This window comes from Mauremys mutica, chromosome 8, assembly GCF_020497125.1.
Source record: "Mauremys mutica isolate MM-2020 ecotype Southern chromosome 8, ASM2049712v1, whole genome shotgun sequence".
Classification (NCBI taxonomy): Eukaryota; Metazoa; Chordata; order Testudines; family Geoemydidae; genus Mauremys; species Mauremys mutica.
Window position 1 is genome coordinate 33,407,322 of NC_059079.1, and position 18,734 is coordinate 33,426,055.

An 18,734-nucleotide genomic window follows, 5' to 3' on the forward strand; every position below is an offset into this window, starting at 1 on the left:
ACACAAAATTAAGACAAGAAGGCACTGTCTTTTTCTCATTCACAGCATTTCTGTGTTCTCCTGGGCACAAGTTTATGGGAAAATTGTATTAATATATTGGTGTATGTTAATGTGCAGAGTCATCACTGAAAAAATATTATATCCCTGTGGTGCCATTTTCAGCATCTTGCCTTTTCTTGCAGGATTTCTATACAGCTAAATAAAGATGCTTTGTAGCAAATTCTTTTGTCATATTGTGTGCTTTGTCCATATAAATAAATAGTAGAATATAGCATGTGAAGAGTGAATGTTTATTTAACCCATTTTTCTCAAAATAGATAAATTTGCATCAAGCCAAAAGATGCATATAAACAAAAATAAATCTTTATCCCTTTTCTCTGTGTACAGTATTTACATATATCCTTTCTATATTGCACAACCGCTACAGATTTGAAGGTTTCATTGACTGATGCCTCCCAGACGTTATACAGAAAAAATATTTATTAGTAGCTTTATTAATTCAGTTATATAGCATTACATGCAGTGCTTTACAAACATGGATAAGATGCATTCCTTGCCCAGAAAAGCTTACATAATGTCCTCCAGATAACTTTAAAACTAACATGTATTGCCTCAAGAGGTAGTGTGTATATAATGGACATATGCAAATATGTGGAGACTACAGCTTTTGACAAAGAACATGAGAATGGGTCAAACCAATGGTCCATCTAGCCCAATATCCTGTCTTCTGACAGTGACCAATGCCAGATGCTTCAAAGGGAATGAACAGAACAGGCCAATCATCAAGTGATCCATCCCCTGTCATTCAGACCTCTATTGTATCCCCTTTAGTCATCTCTTTTCCAAGCTGAACAGTCTGTCTTTTTAATCTCTCATTTTATAGAAGCTATTTTGTACCCTTAATCATTTTTGTTGCCCTTCTCTGCCCCTTTTCCATTTCTAATATACCTTTTTTGAGATGGGGTGACCAGAACTGCACACAGTATTCTAGATGTGAATGTATCATGGATTTATATAGTGGCATTATGATATTTTCTCTTATTATCTATCCCTTTCCTAATATTCTAGCGTTTTTGACTGCCATTGCACACAGAGTGGATGTTTTCAGAGAACTATCCACAATGACTACAAGGTCTCTCTCTTGAATGGTAACAACTAATTTAGACCCCATCATTTTGTATGTATAATTGGGATTATATATTCCAATATGCATTATTTTGCATTTATCAACATTGGATTTCATCTGCCATTCTGTTGCCCAGTCACCCAGTTTTGTGAGATTCCTTTTTAATTCTTTGCAGTCTGCTTTGGACTTAATGTTCTTGAGTAGTTTAGTATCAACTGCAAACTTTGCCACCTCACTGTTTACATCTTTTTCCAGATCATTTATGAATATGCTGAACAGCATTGGTCCCAGTACAGATCACTGGGGGACATCACTCTTTATCCTTTTTCCATTGTGAAAACTGACTACTTATTGCTACCCTTTGTTTCCTATCTTTTAACCACTTACTGATCCAGAGACGACCTTCCCTCTTATCCCATGACTGTTAATTTGCTTAAGAGCCTTTGGTGAGGGACCTTGTCAAAGGCTTTTTGAAAGTCCAGGTACACTGTATCCACTGGATCACCCTTTTTGACTCCCTCAAAGAATTCTAATAGATTGGTGAGGCATGATATCCCTTTACAAAAGCTCTGCTGACCCTTTCCCAACATATCATGTTAATCTATATGTCATTGTACTTTACTGTAGTTTCAATCAGTTTGCCTGGTATGAAAGTTAGACATACTGGCCTGTAATTGCCAGGATAGTCTCTGGAGCCTTTTTTGAAAATTAGCATCACATTAGCTGTCCACCAGTCATCTGGTACGGAGGCTTATTTATGTCATAGGTTACATACCACATTTAATAGTTCTGCAGTTATGTATTTGAGTTCCTTCAGAACTCTTGGTTGAATACCATCTAGTCTTGGTGACTTGTTACTGATTTAATTTATCAATTTGTTCCAAAACCTCTTCTGTTGACACTTCAGTCTGGGATATTGCCTCAGATTTGTCACCTAAAAAGAATGGCTCAGGTGTGGGAATCTCCCTCACATCTTCTCTGGTGAAGACTGATGCAAATCATTTAGATTCTTGGCAATGTCTTGTGGGGGCCTGTTAGCACTTCGATCCTCCAGTAGCCCCACTGATTGTTTGGCTGGCTCACTGCTTCTGATGTACTTTAAAAAAATGGCTGTTTAATTTTTGAGTCTTTTGCTAGTTGTTCTTCAAATTCTTTTTTGGCCTGCCTAATTTTACTTTTACACTTGATTTGCCAGAGTTTATGCTCTTTTCTATTTTCCTCAGAAGGATTTGGCTTCTAATTTTTAAAGGATGCCTTTTTTGCCTCTAACTGCCTCTTTTACTCTGTTTAGCCATGGTGGCATTTTTTGTGTGGTCCTCTTATTTTTTCTTTTTAATTTGGGATACACATTTAATCTGAGCCTCTATTATGGTGTTTTTAAAAAGTTTACATGCAGCTTGCAGGCATTTCACTCTTGTGACTGTTCCTTTCAATTTCCATTTAAGTAGCTTCCTCATTTTTGTGTAGTTCTTCTTTCTGAAGTTAAATGGTACTGTGATGGTCTCTCTTGGTATTTCCTCCACCTCTTCCCATCCCCCCCAAGACATTAAGGATGTTAAATTTAATTATATTATGGTCCTTATTACCGAACGGTTCAGCTATATTCACCTCTTGGACCAGATCCTTTGTTCCACATAGGACTAAATCCAGAATTCTCTCTCCCCTTGTGGGTTCCAGGTTTAGCTGCTCCAAGAAGCAGTCATTGATGGAGTCTAGAAACTGTATTTCTCCTGAGGTGACATGTATGCAGTCAGTATGGGGAGTCAGACTCATAGACTTTAATGCCGGAAGGGATCATCATGATCATCTATTCTGATCTCCTGCACAGTGCAAGCAAAGAACTACACCCACTCACTTCTGTAATAGACCCATAGTCTCATCCATGCATTGATACCCTGCAGTTCTTCCTATCTAATTGGCCCTGCACATGGAACTGGAGGCATTTCAAAGAATGCTACCATGAAGGTCCTGGTCTTTAATCTCTTATCTAGAAGCCTAAATTTGACCTGCATGACCTCTCTCCTGCCTTTCCCTATGTCACTGGTACCCTATCACCACTGCCTCCTTCCGAGCACTGCACGTAAGCCTGTCTAGATGTCTTGAGAGATCCACAACCTCTGCACCTGCCAGGCAGTTCACCAGTGGTTCTCTTGGTCATCACAGACCCAGCTATTCGTATTTCTAATTGATCAAATCCCCATTACCTGTCTCTTACTAATAACTGGGATTTCCACCATCCCCTCTCTCACGCACACCCCCCCACCGAGAGGTATTCTCAGTGCAAGAGGATACCATGACATCATTTGGAAAGAGGGTCTGAACTATAGGATTGTTTCCCTCCGCTCCAGTTTGATGATCTCCTTCCTGGAGACTTTCCTCCTCCTCCTCAGCAGCACAGAGGCTGTCAGACTGGGGGTGGAACCACTCTAATATGTCCCAGAAAGCCTCATCTATGTACCTGTTAGTCTCCCTTAGCTTCTCCAGTTCAGCTACTCTGGTCTCAAGAGTCCGTACTCGTTCTCTGAGGGTCATGAGCTCCTTGCACTGAATGCACATATGCCACCTGCCCACAAGGCAGGTAATCATGCATGCTGCATTCAGCAATAAATTGGATAGCCCCAACTCTGCTGCTGGACTTCTGCCTGCATTGTTTTTACTCTTGCAGCTTTTTTTCCTTTTTTTCTTTTGGAGGGATGGGGGTGGTTATTGGCTTAAGTTTAGAGAACGTTGGGTGTATCTAACTCTCACGCTTCCTCTCTAAATTCTAGGCTTGTCTACACTACCCGCCGGATCGGCGGGCAGCGATCAATCCAGCAGGGGTTGATTTATCATGTCTAGTATAGACGCGATAAAATTGACCGCTGAACGCTCTCCTGTCGACTCTGATACTCCACCAGAACGAGGAGCACAAACAGAGTCGAAGGGAGGGCATCAGCTGTCGACTTACCACAGTGAAGACACCGCGTGAGTAGTTCTAAGTACGTCAACTTCAGCTACACTATTCACGTAGCTGATGTTGCGTATCTTAGATCAACCTTGCGTGGTAGTGTAGACAAGCCCTCCCTTGCAAAACTCCCCATGTCACTTTGGAGCTTGTTTTTTAAACCCTTGTTCTCCCTGCTAGTCCTGCTCCTTGGTCAATGCTTAATGGATTGTAATGGGATTAGGAATCAAAATTTCCTTAAGAAGCTCTCAGCCTTGCTTAGCAGGCCGCTAGGCTCAGCACATGCCCCCCAAGCAGACCACACTATATACTACAGTATATTGTTTAGTTGTTTTAAGAGAATAGATCTTTTATTTCAAATAGATGATGTTAGTATAAATGTATAGGTGGTTAGAACTAATTGAAAGTGATTGTTTTTGCACATTCCTATACACCCAGGTTCTCAAAGTACACCCCAAAGATTTAATGAGCTATGTACATCAGAGGTATGGAAGTATTATCCTTGTTTTGTAGATGGGGAAACAGAGATTAAGTAACTTGCTCCAGGTCACATAAGAAGTCTGTTGCAGAGTTCATTACAGATATCGGATCTCCTAACTCTGAATCCTGTACTCTAGATACAAAAACATCCTTAGCCACTTAATGTTTTCCATTTTGCCAAAATAAATCTCCCTTGTTTAGTTCTCTGGATCCAAAAGATAGCCAGCCTTATTCATGGAACTTTCTCTCTCTCTCTCTGTCTCTCATGCTGCCTTCCCACTGATAATAGCGATCCTTTTTCCCTATACAGCTGCTTTTGACAAAGGGGATGATCGAAGACTTGGCAAAAAACCTGTATTCACTAGTTCTCAGGTAAATGCTTAGATTCTTACAATTAAAAAAATCAGAATCCCATAAGGAGCAGTAATGTTTTTCATGCTTTATATTTTCAAACTAATATAATGTGTTGTGGTCTGTGTTTACTAACTACTGGTAGTTAATCTTCAGCAATCACATTTTCCTTGTAATTCTAGTTGAGCTAGTATTTTATCCATAATCTGTGATGTCTGTTGTTAGAGCATTTTAGATTTTGATGTGGGTTAGCACAAGTCCATGCTTTCAAATAGTTGGGGCCAAACAGAAGACAGGACTTTGTGTTCAGATGTTATTGCACACTTCCCTGTTGGTGTACAATAATAAAGCTGTGATCTCAAGTTTGGAAGAAAGGGTGGTCTGCTACTGAGCTAATGGAGCTGTTCCACTAGCTCAAGCCACCACTTAACTCGGTCTGTTATGCTCCTCATTAATCTGCTTGCTGTGAAAGAGCTTTTCAAAGTCATCAACAGTCCATGTATTTGAGAATCATGCCCAAAGTGACATTGCTGTTTGACAGAAAAGGTACTGTTATAGGGGTTAATGTCCAAGGATATACATTACTATTCACTTTGTTACTAGTTAGGTTATATTTTTATAGGCTTAAATCTTAATACTAAAAAATACCTTTACCTGGGAATTCTGAACCCTTATTTGGAAGATATACTGTTTTGTAATGGTTGAAAGTTTCCCATGTCATATGTATTTTAAAATAATGGCAGTCTTCATGATCATAGGGAATTGAATATTGAATTCCCAGTTTGAAAGTCTAAATATAACCTGTAAAATAAATTAATCTTTCCAACAGGAACTAATTGTATAAAGAAGTAAAGATTATACAGTATTGTGTCCAAACTAAAGGACAAGGTTTTGCATAGGCATTTCTTGTACCCTCTGACTCAGATCTGACTTCAATAGGGGACGTAAAGGGAACTGGAGTTAGTACTTTGCTGCCTTTCAAGCACTCTATCTGAGCTCCATGACTTGGAAAATTAATTTTATTTCTTCCTCCCAAACTCTAATTTTAGTGCTAGATTTATGCTAAACTTCAGGAGTACCTGTGTTTCAAGAGCTAAAGATTATGCGTGATTTATTGTGTTGTTAAACGTCTTCTGTTCTTTCCAGCTAAACAGACGCATTACTGACTCTGTTGATATAAAGCACACTTCCTGGAAAGTAAAAGGCAAGAGAAATTATTGTGGCAGTTCCTTCACTAATCAGGATAAAATGAAATCTGATGGATTAGGAGCATCTGGACATACATCAAGTACCAACAGAAACCCTGCTAATAAGACTTCAAAACATGATGACTTAAAGGGAAAAGATAGTAAGAAAACAGTTTCCAAGATTACAAAAGATTCAAAAACTGGGGAAAAAGTTGCTTCACCAAAGGCTAGAGCTGTCATAAAGCCAAAAATAGAAAGTAATGGAAATGCTAAGGCTGAAAGCTTGATTACCAAACAAGATTCAGAAAGGTCATCATCTGCAAGTGGGCAAAAAAATTCTGGAAGTGGAAAAGGTGTAAAAAATCAGGAAGGAAAAAGTTCAGGTGCCAGACCTAAAGTACTTACTGGAAGCCCAAGTGTGCAAATCAAAACAAAGCCATTGAAGAAAACCACAGGGAAAGAATCACCCTCTCTAGTAACAGAGACAGGAACTTTCAGCAAGTTGTCAAACTCAAGCACAGATTTACAGATTTCCAATGAACAACTAGATGAACCCAAAGAGGATAAACCAGTAGATGAAGCAAAAAAACATACCGGTAATTAGAGACCCCTTCTGACTTGCCACAGGCAGGTCATATGCTGGAAAACAGCCTGGAGAGTTCCAAAAGTTCTAGTCTAGATGGTTATGACCCTGCACAAGCATATTTTAAAAATAAATATTAATCACAAAAAGTAATGCTAAAATGCCCATGTATTAATGGCTCTAACTCAAATGTTATGTACTTTGAAAAAATATGTGCGTATACAGGACAGCACTATAAAAATCTCAATTCTTCCAGTTTTGGCATCTATGCTGTTTTCAGTAGCTGACCATTATACGTTAATACTTCTTTTTAGGTATTTGTATATCGTACATTTTATCCTATAACTAATCTTTAATTTTGCTTATAGCAATGAAAACAAAGTCTGTTTTGAAGATGACTAATGGAGCCACCAACAAAAAAGCTAGTGAACTTGAGACTAACGTTACAACAAATAGGTTTGTTGGAAATCAAAATATTACTTATAATTTTATACTGGGTTTTTACTTGCTTGATTAAATGTAATTGTCATTTAATCAACATGTTTTTAAACCTAAGAATTTTTCAGAATATTTGTCTATTTCACATTGTTAGTAAGAAAGTAGAAATAACTGTGGACAATATTCTTGTGAAGATAGCATTGTTTTGCCTCTGGGTTTGGGCTGTTTTGTTTATTTGTTGTTTTAGCATTGTTACAGTAACTCTGCAGATCTGAACAATTATGTGACTGAATCCTGGAAAGTGCTGAGAACTCTACATAGCCTCTGAAATAGCTTAGATGAAGCTACAAAATCAATGGAAGATGAGAGGAGTTAGTAGTACCTTGGAGAAACAGGTCCCTAAATATATTGTTTGTTTTCAGGAAGAGGAAAGTCATTTTACATGGCGCATATTGTGCTTTCCATGTTAAAATATATAGAGTACTACTGATTATTTAAACAAGTTCACTTGTTAGATGTTAAACTTGCAAGTAATGCAAGCAGTATCTTTTTCTCTCATAGTGTGACAAAAAAACCCACTGGGAAAGGATACAATGAACAAAGTCCACAAACTGTTTTGAAGAAAAAGGGAAATGTGAGTGGCAATTCTGCAGCTCAGCAGAAGACAAAGAATGTACCAGCTAATGTTGCTAAAAACCAAGGTAGAATTAAATGGCACTAAACTAAATCATACTTTACTATTTGAATCATTTTGCTATAGTGTAACACAGATAAGGAGTTTGTTATCAGACAATAGAAAAGTTCTGACAATCTTGGTGTATTTCCCATATTTCATTTTTGCTGACAGACCTCAGATGTATTTTTCTGCTTGTTTAATTCTCATAAGGCTGGTGTATATTTATTTTTTTAAATCTGGCCAGCTATTGGGGAGAAACCCCTTCCCTAATATGCTTTGTAGATCTTTTTTCCTCTAATGGTATCTTAAGTATTCTGCACCTAGAACTTCCATTAAGTTCAGGAGAAATTCTGTATCTGAAACAAATTCACAATACACATTAGAGAGCCAGATTGGATGGAAGATATTTCTCCTTTTGTCTACATAATATGCTTTTTATATTTAACACTGCTTGATTCCAGTGTTCATCATTTCTGAATATTGTTTTTCATGCATGCTGTACAGTATGTAGTAAAAACACTTCAAAATTATCTTTTTCTTTTGCAATCATCTTTTAATTTAAGTGTGTAAATAAGAATTAAACTTTTATAGAGTCCAAAATAAACCGCTTCATTTTGATTGTATCATAACACCGGAGAGAGTTACAGTGATTGTGGAAAAAACCTAAGTAGGAGGTAGAAAATCAGACCGGTAGATGAATGACGTTTTCCAGTCACAGTAATGTGCAGGGAACAAGTGTTACAGATAAACAAAAAAAAAAACTACCCTAAAGATCTGTAATGCTCAAATTAACATAATTAGAAAGCTCTTTAGTCACCTGCCTCCATTCTTTCTCATATTTAGTTGGTCTCATAGTTACAGCCCCAAAGTTATTGACTTGTCACACAAGCCAAGGTATTCTAGCATGCACTGAACTCTAGATGTCAGTAGCACTGATTGCCTAAGGGTAAAAAGTAAGTAGCATTTTACTCATTACTCTTAAGGATTTTGATATAAAATAAGAGTATATTATGGGATATAAAATATATTAAGTGAAAGTCCAAAGTCCTCAGAGTATTAAGTAAAACCTAACTTATTTTTCCTTAAATTGTGTCTCTGCTCCATTAAGCATCAGTCTAGAAATACTGTGCATTCACAGACATGGAAAAAGTATCATAAGGCAAGAAGAAATCTGTTTAAGGTGTGAGGACAATATGCCTTGAGAATTACCTTTTTAAAATCTGCATTTTAACACCTTGGCAACCTATTTTATAACTAGCAAAAAGTATAGTCCATTGTAGCTGTTTTTATAGCAAGTATGGTATGGTATGTAATAACCTTCACTGTGTAGAGACCTGGCTGTGCCAAGGCCCAAGAAGGAAAGTGAAGAGTGGAATATTTTCATCTTGAACACTGCATTTCCTTATTGATTAAATTAGAACCTGAATGCTACTTTAATTCGCATTCAGCTAGTACATGAAACATAGGTCCTGTCCATTTCATAGAGTCATAGAATATTATGGTCATTAAAGATCTCACAACACTTCCTGAAAGAGTATGGGTTAATACTGGTGTTAATACTGGTGGTTTGGCCATATTACTACTAGAATAATTACATTCTGCTTACTTAAATTTCCTCTAATTTAAATTGAATAGAGTACTCATCACTTCCTAGGTTAAACAACTGAGCAGTGATTTCGGTGTACCATTAGATAGCTGCTGCTTTCCACTCTAGTAATGGTTGCACTTCAGTAGTGGATGAAGTGATTCCTACATTTACAGTCTGTAAAGTGCTTTGGATTCAAAGGTCCTAAATTAGTGCAAGATATTTTTATTAAATGTTTGTATTTTAAGATTATTTAATTTAACAAATTTTAAAATTACTTGGTTGTCTAAAATATTTTTAATCTTTTACTTGACTTAAGTTGGATGCATGTATCAATAATATAGTTCTCTGACTAGAATGTATTTTGTTTACTTTTTTATTTGTTAGGACCACAAGGAGATTCACAAAATTCATTAAAATCTGGAATGTCTCCAAAACAAAATGAAGGAAAAAACATGATGCAAAATTTGTCTCAGACAACACTTTCAGAAAAACAACCTTCATCTAAGAAAAAGAGTATTAAACAGTCACAAACATCTGCAGTTAAAGCCACTGCAAAAATAATAACACCCAAAAATCAGATGCATTCAAAGAAAGGTGAGACTATAAACAGTAAAGACCCAAAACAGAAAATAGTTACTGGGCAGCCTATATCAAAAGCTCAATCTTCAACACAAAGACATTCAAGAAGTGAATCTCCTGTTGTCCAGAAAAACGTGCATAGTCCTGAACAGAAAATTTCAGAACAGAAACTTGAACATACATCTGCTGCTTTTGCAATTCAGCCACACGACAATAACAAATGCAGCCCTGCAAAACAAAGTAAGTGTGAAAAATCTATGATAGAATGTAGCACAGGAGACCTACTCATGGAATCAAGAAAATTATTGGATCCTCTTGAAAATGGGGAATACAAAGTAGAAACCAAACCTTTTTGTACTCAAATTAGAGGACAAAATGTTCCTAAGCTGAATATTTCAATGCAAAATGAAATGGAATCAAAACAGGTTTGTGAAGATGAAATTGAAATTGCATATCTGGTAGATAAAAACAAAGATGATGGTAATACAACTGAATTTAATTGTTATACAGAGCCTAGCAGAAATGCATACTCAGTCATTTGCAAGAATACTGACCAAAAACTCCCTACTTCAGTTTCAGAAGAAAGATTGAAAAAGTGCAAAACTGTTTGTGATTCAGCTCAGAAATACTTGGGATATTCAGGAAACAGCAAAGTATGTTTAACACACACAATAGAAGACTGTGTGGAACAAAATGATACCTTAAATGCTGAAATGGGCATTAATTATGGAGAAGATCACTTACCCAGCTTTTCTAAGGTAATGAATGCCTCTAATTCAGAACAAGATGAAAGAAAATCCTCTAAGACTCATGTAAAGGGATTTGCAAGTGCTGGTCAATTGTCTGATAAATCAGCCTTGACCGAATACAGGTCTGCTACAGTAGACTCAGATGCTGCTTCAAAATGTTTCACAGGACAGGTTACAGAAAAATGTTCACCTAAAGATATGGATACTACAGAAACACCAGAAAGCCATGAAAATTCAGAAACTCCCTTTGTGGATCGTTGGAATTTGAGTACAGGTGTGTTGGATCCAAAAGAGAGTCCTGAATCTGATACCGGCAGTGCAACAACATCTTCTGATGATATCAAACCGAGATCAGAAGACTATGATGCTGGAGGCTCTCAGGATGATGAAGGATCAAATGAGAGAGGGATTTCTAAATGTAGCACTATGTTGTGCCATGATTTTCTTGGAAGAAGCAGCAGTGATACAAGTACACCTGAAGAACTAAAAATCTATGACAGTAGTCTAAGAATAGAAGTGAAAATGAAAAAAGAGGGTTCGGATCTTTTTCGTGTTAATTCAACAAGTGATGATGAGATACCAAGAAAAAAACCAGAAGTGTGGTCACATCAAGGTGTATTAAGGGTCAATACTAGGGAAAATGAAAACACTACTTTTGGTAGCACACAATTTACTCAGGAAGCAGACCAAGTTTCCTCTTCTGCAGATGAAACGGAAGATGAAAAATCTGAAGCAGAAAATGTAGTAGAAAGCTTTCCTCCATCTGACCCTCCTGCTCAGCCATTCCAAGGAATTGTTAATTTAGCTTTTGAAGATGCAACAGAGAATGATATTGAAAGTCAAGAATTTTCTACAACTAAAAAATTTAAGCGATCTGTTTTACTTTCAGTAGATGAATGTGAAGAGTTGGGATCTGATGATGGAGATGCTCATGCTCTCCTTCGGCATTCCATAGATTCCCCTACTCCTTCTGATGTTTTTGATAGTGTATCTCAGGAGCATCATGAAAAGACTTATTCAAGGTATTCATTGGAAACTGAAGATGGATTCCTGGAGTGCAAACAGCAAGAAAAGGATAGAAGTGAGAGATTAGATAAAAGTGAGCACTTTTTTCTAGATCCTCATAGCACAGAAATCAAAGGAAAAGATAATCAGGGTGCTTCAGTGACAGAACAAAATTGCCCAGACAAAGTACTGTCAGTAGCAGATAGTCAGTGTTCAATAGACGAGCAAAAGGTAAATAGTAAGAATGAAGAGATTAATGAAATTCAACAGTGCAATAAACTTTCAGACAATGACACGAAGTCTCAAGAAAGACCATGTCATTTGGACCTTCATCAAAGAGATACTAATTGTGACATGCAAAAGAAGAGTTCTGCAAAACCTGTAAAACTCTGTAAGAATCACTTACTGACTCTGGAAGGTCAAGTGAGAGAGTGTCAGCGAGCACCTACTGAACACACTAATACTGATTTACCTGCAGGTAATGTACAGAAATAGAAATGTTAAGTCCCTCAAAACATTAAATTAGTAAGCAGAATATTGGAAATGTGATGTCTGGGGTCAGATCATGAACTCTAATTAATAATTGGCTCAAATTTTTTAAACAAAATGTAAATGCTTTTAAGTATTTACTTGTTTACTGAATGCTCGTCCATTTTTGATACACATTAAATAACTTAATGTTTCAATGGAAAACTTGAATATTTATACTAGGCAAATCTATTCAGATCGATTTTATGCAGTACTAAAAAGAGATTGGGAACAATTCCTTGCATGCTAATTATTTTTGGTCCAATTTAACATTGGCAGCATCAGCTTTCGGTGGGAACTTTTGTATATGTTTTGTCTGCTTTACAACCTATATCATATATTTAAGTGGGATGTGCAATAACTACAGTAATAACCTTACTAAAGTGCACTGAACTGTTTACGTTAACAGCTATATTCATTACTTTTGCGATTTGTTGATATAATATATTTTACATGGAGATATGGATGCTGATCCTTCTCCCACTGAATTCAGCGGGATGTTTCCCAGACTTCAATGGGAGCAGTTGACTTGCAGTTTGTTCTAAATTGTTCTAAATTTTACCAGTGAAAACAGATTTCCTAAAAGAGAGATTATATTTGAACCAGTGATGATGATAAAAAAAAAAAGCTCTAGCTTGATTCACCTAGTTAGATGATTGTCTAGATGTTTTATCTGTTTTGTCTTTCTAAGCCAGTATATATTGTCTGAATATATTAACTATTGTGTATTCAAGAGTAATGAAATGCTGATGATCTATGTTCAGCAGAACCACAGAAGAAGACCTTTAAAAGTTGTACTATTTTTTTTTTAAGTTTGCTTGTCCTTGCCTGTAGCTACCCTTATAATGTGTAGTATAAAATAAGCCTGTGAATAAGCCATTTTGTTTTTCCTTCTCTTTGGACCTTACATCACCATTCAGTGATCATATATTCTTTTTTTTTCCCTTCCTTCCCAGCCACCTCCTGTTCCAACTTTACGTTATTGTAGTGAATTAGAAATTCCATGTGCATTAATTGTCTGTTTACATAACTTGTCTTTTCTGTATCAGAAATTTTCTAATTATGAAGGTTTATTGTTAATTACCAGTGGTGATTGCTGCTCTAACTTAATTTGTAAACCAGACTTTGTTTTTTTGGGTTTTTTTACACAGAAAATAAATGCCTACATTTTGTCAATTTTGTATAAATTTACATTTTTTGTTACTTGTTGGATTGTCTCTGCTGCAATGAGTTAAATTTTGCTCTACAAAGCCCTGAGGGGGGAACATGTGCAATTTTTACATTGTGTAGTATTATGAATTATTGCAGGAGACATAGATGATTGTGACGTATTGGCACAAACCTGCATGTATGAGCATCGACCTTCAAAAACCCTTTCTCCAATATATGAGATGGATGTTGGAGAAGCTATTGAGCAAAGGATGGAGTCAGAAAGGGACATTCTAGATGTGGATTTTGAAGATCAGCAATTTGCAGAACAGGACTGGACTCTTCTCAGGCAATTGTTATCTGAGCAGGACTCAAACATTGATTTCAAAAACTCTATTCCTGAAGACCTTAACTTAGCACAATATCTTATCAATCAGACACTACTTCTGGCACGAGATGGTTCAAAGCCTCAGGGTAAATCACACGTTGATACTTTCAGTAGATGGACTGAACTAATGTCGCCACTGGATGATTCTTCAGCAAGTATCACAGTGGCGAGCTTTTCCTCTGAAGATTGTTCTTCTCCTCAAGGGGAATGGACAATTCTTGAACTGGAAACCCATCATTAAAGTGATCAAGTGTTTGAAAATGGACTCCAACCCCTACCCCAAATCTATTTTTTTGATGCATTGTTTCCATACAGTAATGAAATACTGCATCAGTTAGAACAGCCAATTCTTGATACTGAGGCAATGTTTCCAATATATTGAGGTAAATACTGTTAATTTATAACCTAGCTTTAGTCACAAATAGAATAATTTTTCAAAGCTGAAATAGATGTTTTTCTAAAATCAACTTTGAGCATGTATTTTCTAGAATTGTTAGAAAAATTAGACGACTTGCAAGAAGAACCTTGGTTTAAACTCCATCTTCTATCCCCTTTCTGTCGTTTGTTAATATAGTCTTTATTGAGCATGGATTTTAACATGTGACTGCACAAGAAGTAGCACCTTTTTTTTCGTTTTTGCTCTTCATACGGTGATTTTTCAACAATAAAAGATTGAGCAGTTGTGTTGAAAGGTGTTGTGTTCCAACAGTACTTTAAATGTTAGAAATTTATATTTGCATTTACAGAATGTAAAAAGTTTTGGACTCTATTTGCATAAGCCGCTTGTTCAGTTTGTTTCCACCAGATTGATTTTGTATATTTTTTGTTTGTATTGAAAATTTTCAATAATTGTTTTTAAACTGTCATTTATTTAAATACAAGACTACAGAGGTAGTGTAAGAATGGTACAGTTCCTCTCTTGGGAACACAAATATATCCCCTTACTTCAGTAAATAATGGCCTGGTGTATGAATCAGAATGCTAAGCCTGTTCTGAAATACTGTGTCTAACAGCTCAAAAAGTAGATTCAGTCTGAAGTTTTAGCAGTGGCACTCTTGCCTTCTTCACTTTAAAAGTCCATGTTTGAAGTGGAATTTTAGTTGTGCTACAACTCAAGATACTTTTGTGCCCCTCCCCTACTGTCTAAGTCATAACTAGTTTATTGGGGTTTTCAAAATCCCTGTGCGTCTTCTATCTTTGTGAGAGTATTAGGGTTTTTGCTGTCTCTTTTTTTAATCTCATAATGCCTCTAAAAATTTCCTTATGGAGGCCCAGTGTCTCATCCTCTTGATTAAGGAAAACCAAGACGGAAATGCTTCTCACCATGTCTGCTCTGCTCATTCTGCTGCTAAAGAAGATGGCAGTTAAATGACATGAGCAGGGCTTTTTGTTGTTGTTTTTGGGGATGGGAGTTAATAAGGGGGATACTTTCCAGGTGAAGGATATTGGACCATATTCCTCATGCCATACTGAGGCAAAAACGCAGCAATAAGGATAGTCTTATGTAAACTATACAATATTGCTTCTGCAGAGCCCCTCCTGTTAATGACCAACAGGAGATGTGCCTTCAAATGGGAGTGCTACACTGCAGTAACAAATTACTAAAATGGTGGTTTAAAAAAAAAAGACTACAAAAGCCTAACTTGCACTGGTTATAGCCAAGGATAATACAGGCGGGTGTTTTGCAAACTTTTGCACAATTCTGCCAATGCACCTTAATCCTGGTCTGCAGGCATTCCTGTTATTTTAATCCTATGCTGTTTATAAGCAGAGACTGACAGGAGTCTTGAATTGTGAAGTCGCTTTGAGATGTGGCTAAGCAGTGACTGCTAAACTAACTTTCACTTTTGACCTAATCAGCATTTTGATCTCAGAACTCATGACTTGGAAAGGCTGCTATACACTGACTTCAGTGTCTGTCAATACAATCAACATTTTATTGAAGCAGAATTATAAATTGACAGAGGAAGAATTTTACTTTTTTTTTTTTAAATACAGGTTAAAGGAAAGACATTAATCTCCCCTTCATGTGTGTGCCCATGATACTTAGAAGGGAGTTCAGTCTTGGCTGCGTACCCATCCCCAGCTTTCTTATAGAGGATCCTCCCCAAGGGTTCCTGTGAGGAGGCTAGGGGCGTCAGTTGGACTCCTGGATATCCTTCCTAAACCACAAAGGAAGCAGCATAAATTAATACAGCCTGAGTTTGTGCAAGCTCAGCATCTTACACACTGTAGGCTGTATTTGCTACATTATCCACATTTGGTGGATGGGGGAAGGGAGATTGCTGCAGCTAGGAGAACTCCCAAAAGCAAATCTCCTCCAAGATCAGGAGAGAGATCCCATTTACCTCCTCCAGTTCTGAGAGGAGCACAGATATTGGAGCATCTGTGGGATAAAGGAAAACCACCATTGTCTTCTATAGAGGGGTTCAAAGAACTCAAAATAGAGATGAAACTCAGGTTTCTCATTCCAGCATGGTTATTGCCATGTAGGAGACATAAGGACCATGGAAGGTATAAAATAAAAACATTTAATGAACTCTAAATTGATGAAGGCACAAGAGGGTATTAATTTTTACACAAAGTAATATGGGAGAAGAAAAGGTAAAAGATCAGGAGAGTAGACAGAGAATGAAAGAGAAGGATCCTTCTGCGCTCTCTCCCCTTTCCTTTATATTTTCTTGTTTTCTTCAAGTGCAGCACATAACTGAAAAGTGACTGTGAAAAATGACATGTTTCCCTGTTTGTGTGTCTGGCTCACAGATCAAATATGTTTGTTACAGTTAAAATGATGTGGGTTTTTTGTTTTGTTTTCTTCTGAATACCAGCACTCATTTTTCAGGCTAGAATTTGAAAGTCAACCTGTGTTATTTTCTCAGGTCCTCAGTGATATAGGTACAACTTCTTCAATGGATTGGAACAGGTGTAACTAAGTGGAATTCAGTAAAAATTTTGTCAATGCACAAGAAATAATAGAATCCAGCTCTCTCTCAGCCATGTTGGCTCTGCAAAGCCAACAGGAGTAAAAAGTAGTAATATTATTCATTATCTGTATTGCCAAAGTGCCTAGGAGCCCTAGTCAAGGACCAGGACCCTGTTGCGCTAGGTCTTATACAAACACAGAACTAAAAGACAGATTGTAAGTTCTTTGGGGTACAGACTAAGTAAGACAAAAGATTGATATAGACAGGGGAATACAAGAAAATGATGAGAGCAGATAAACTTCTGTCTCTGTGGCAGGGGAAGGAGGGAGAGAATTGGAGGAGAAGAGGAAAGGGAAGGTAAACCAAGGGGATGGGGAAAGTCACGTATTTTGTCAACTTTTTCTTGGAAGAACTTATTGCACTAAGCAGAACTGAAGACAAAAAAAATACAGGAATTCAGGGCAAGTGGCTCTGTAACAAAGCTGGTGGTGACTACACGGGACTAGAGGTGGGAAATGGGCTTTTAAAATGACATCCATTATGACTAGAAGCTTTTCTCTCTTGCAGAAATTTTGTAACTGTTTTCATGAATCTGTTGTTGATGACAAGCTGTGGTGGAGGATTCTACAGCAGAATTAGAAACACTGCTGTTTTAACTGCAAAAAATTCTATACCTATTTCAGTTAGTATCCAGACTCCGGCCACGGGGTGTATTTCAGGGAGCTGAACTCGGTGCACTGGAAAATTAACTTCTTTAGAGGAATAGTCAACTTAAAAACTAAAAACAAACAAAAAACCCACTTTCATCTGAAATTTTTTTCCTACTGTTATTACCTGTGATTGCTAATAATTGAAAGAACCTGGAACAGAAAGTACAACTCTTTTGACCTTTCATTTGATAGCCCTCTGTATACATTCAGTTTCACAGTTTCCTCTGTGAAGTCAGGCCACAATCTTGCAAACATTTAAGCACAGGCCTATGTTTGAACTACTCGTATGAGTGAAGTTAAGCACATGAAGTATTTGCATGATTGGGCCCTTAGTCATTTCTCCGTGTTTTTCTTTCATCCGTTGTGTAGAAAGAATTGCACAAACATGTTTTAAAATTCATGAAGTGTTTGTAAAATCACAAAATCACAAAAATTGGCAGGGGAACTCAAAAGTGGGTGTAATACCTGAAACTATTTTTAATTACCAATGGGATCCTGATTGGACTCTCTGGGTGCCACGATAGTATAAATCAGGGCTAGGCAACCTATGGCACAGGTGCCGAAGGCGGCATGCGAGCTAGTTTTCAGTGGCACTCACACTGCCCAGGTCCTGGCCACCAGTCTGGCGGGCTCTGCATTTTAATTTAACTTTAAATGAAGTTAAACATTTTAAAAGCCTTATTTACTTTACATACAACAATAGTTTAGTTATATATTATAGACTTATAGAAAGAGACCTTCTAAAAACGTTAAAATGTATTACTGGCACAGGAAACCTTAAATTAGAGTGAATAAATGAAGATTCGGCACAGCACTTCTGAAAGGTTGCCGATCCCTGGTATAAATACTTAATATTAATAATAATGGAACTATATGCTGTTTTCTTGCTCTCCCTCGTTACTGCACAGACATTCCCAAGTAAGAAATCTGCCTCAACATGTGATCCTATTGGTACTTCAATTGTAAATTCAAAGCTGTAAGAAATGTAACTTCAAGGCAGGTGGCAAGCTTGAATTACAGCAAGGATAGAAATGTTTTCAGATTCTGTTCCCATTCCACTTTAAAATATAAATACAATCTTGCAGCTCTTGGAAAAAAATACTCAGGCCTCAATTATTCAAGGGTTTTGTACTATGCCTAGTAAGATTGTTAATTTTGATATAAGTGGTCAAAATAGTTTGTGTAACTTAAAAAAAAAGTCTGAAAGGGAAGGAAATATGTGCATAGTCTATTCAGTAAGTTTGAGATAATGGGTCACGTGTACCTCTTGGTGCCTAAAGTTAGGCACTTGTCTCCATATTTAGGGACCTGAGTGGCCTTATATATTTT

At 37.0% G+C, this 18,734-nt stretch overlaps 1 protein-coding gene across 1 annotated transcript in view; it reads left to right on the plus strand.

The window, feature by feature from the left end:
• Positions 1–18,047, plus strand: part of BTBD8 (BTB domain containing 8) — a 67,116-nt gene extending 49,069 nt beyond the window's left edge. The window contains exons 13-18 of the mRNA XM_045028614.1: positions 4,861–4,922; positions 6,048–6,684; positions 7,040–7,127; positions 7,671–7,810; positions 9,758–12,184; positions 13,543–18,047. Coding sequence (XP_044884549.1) covers positions 4,861–4,922; positions 6,048–6,684; positions 7,040–7,127; positions 7,671–7,810; positions 9,758–12,184; positions 13,543–14,012 — 3,824 coding nt within the window. The 3' untranslated portion in view covers positions 14,013–18,047. The remainder of the gene's footprint in view (positions 1–4,860; positions 4,923–6,047; positions 6,685–7,039; positions 7,128–7,670; positions 7,811–9,757; positions 12,185–13,542) is intronic.
• Positions 18,048–18,734: the final 687 nt, after the last annotated feature.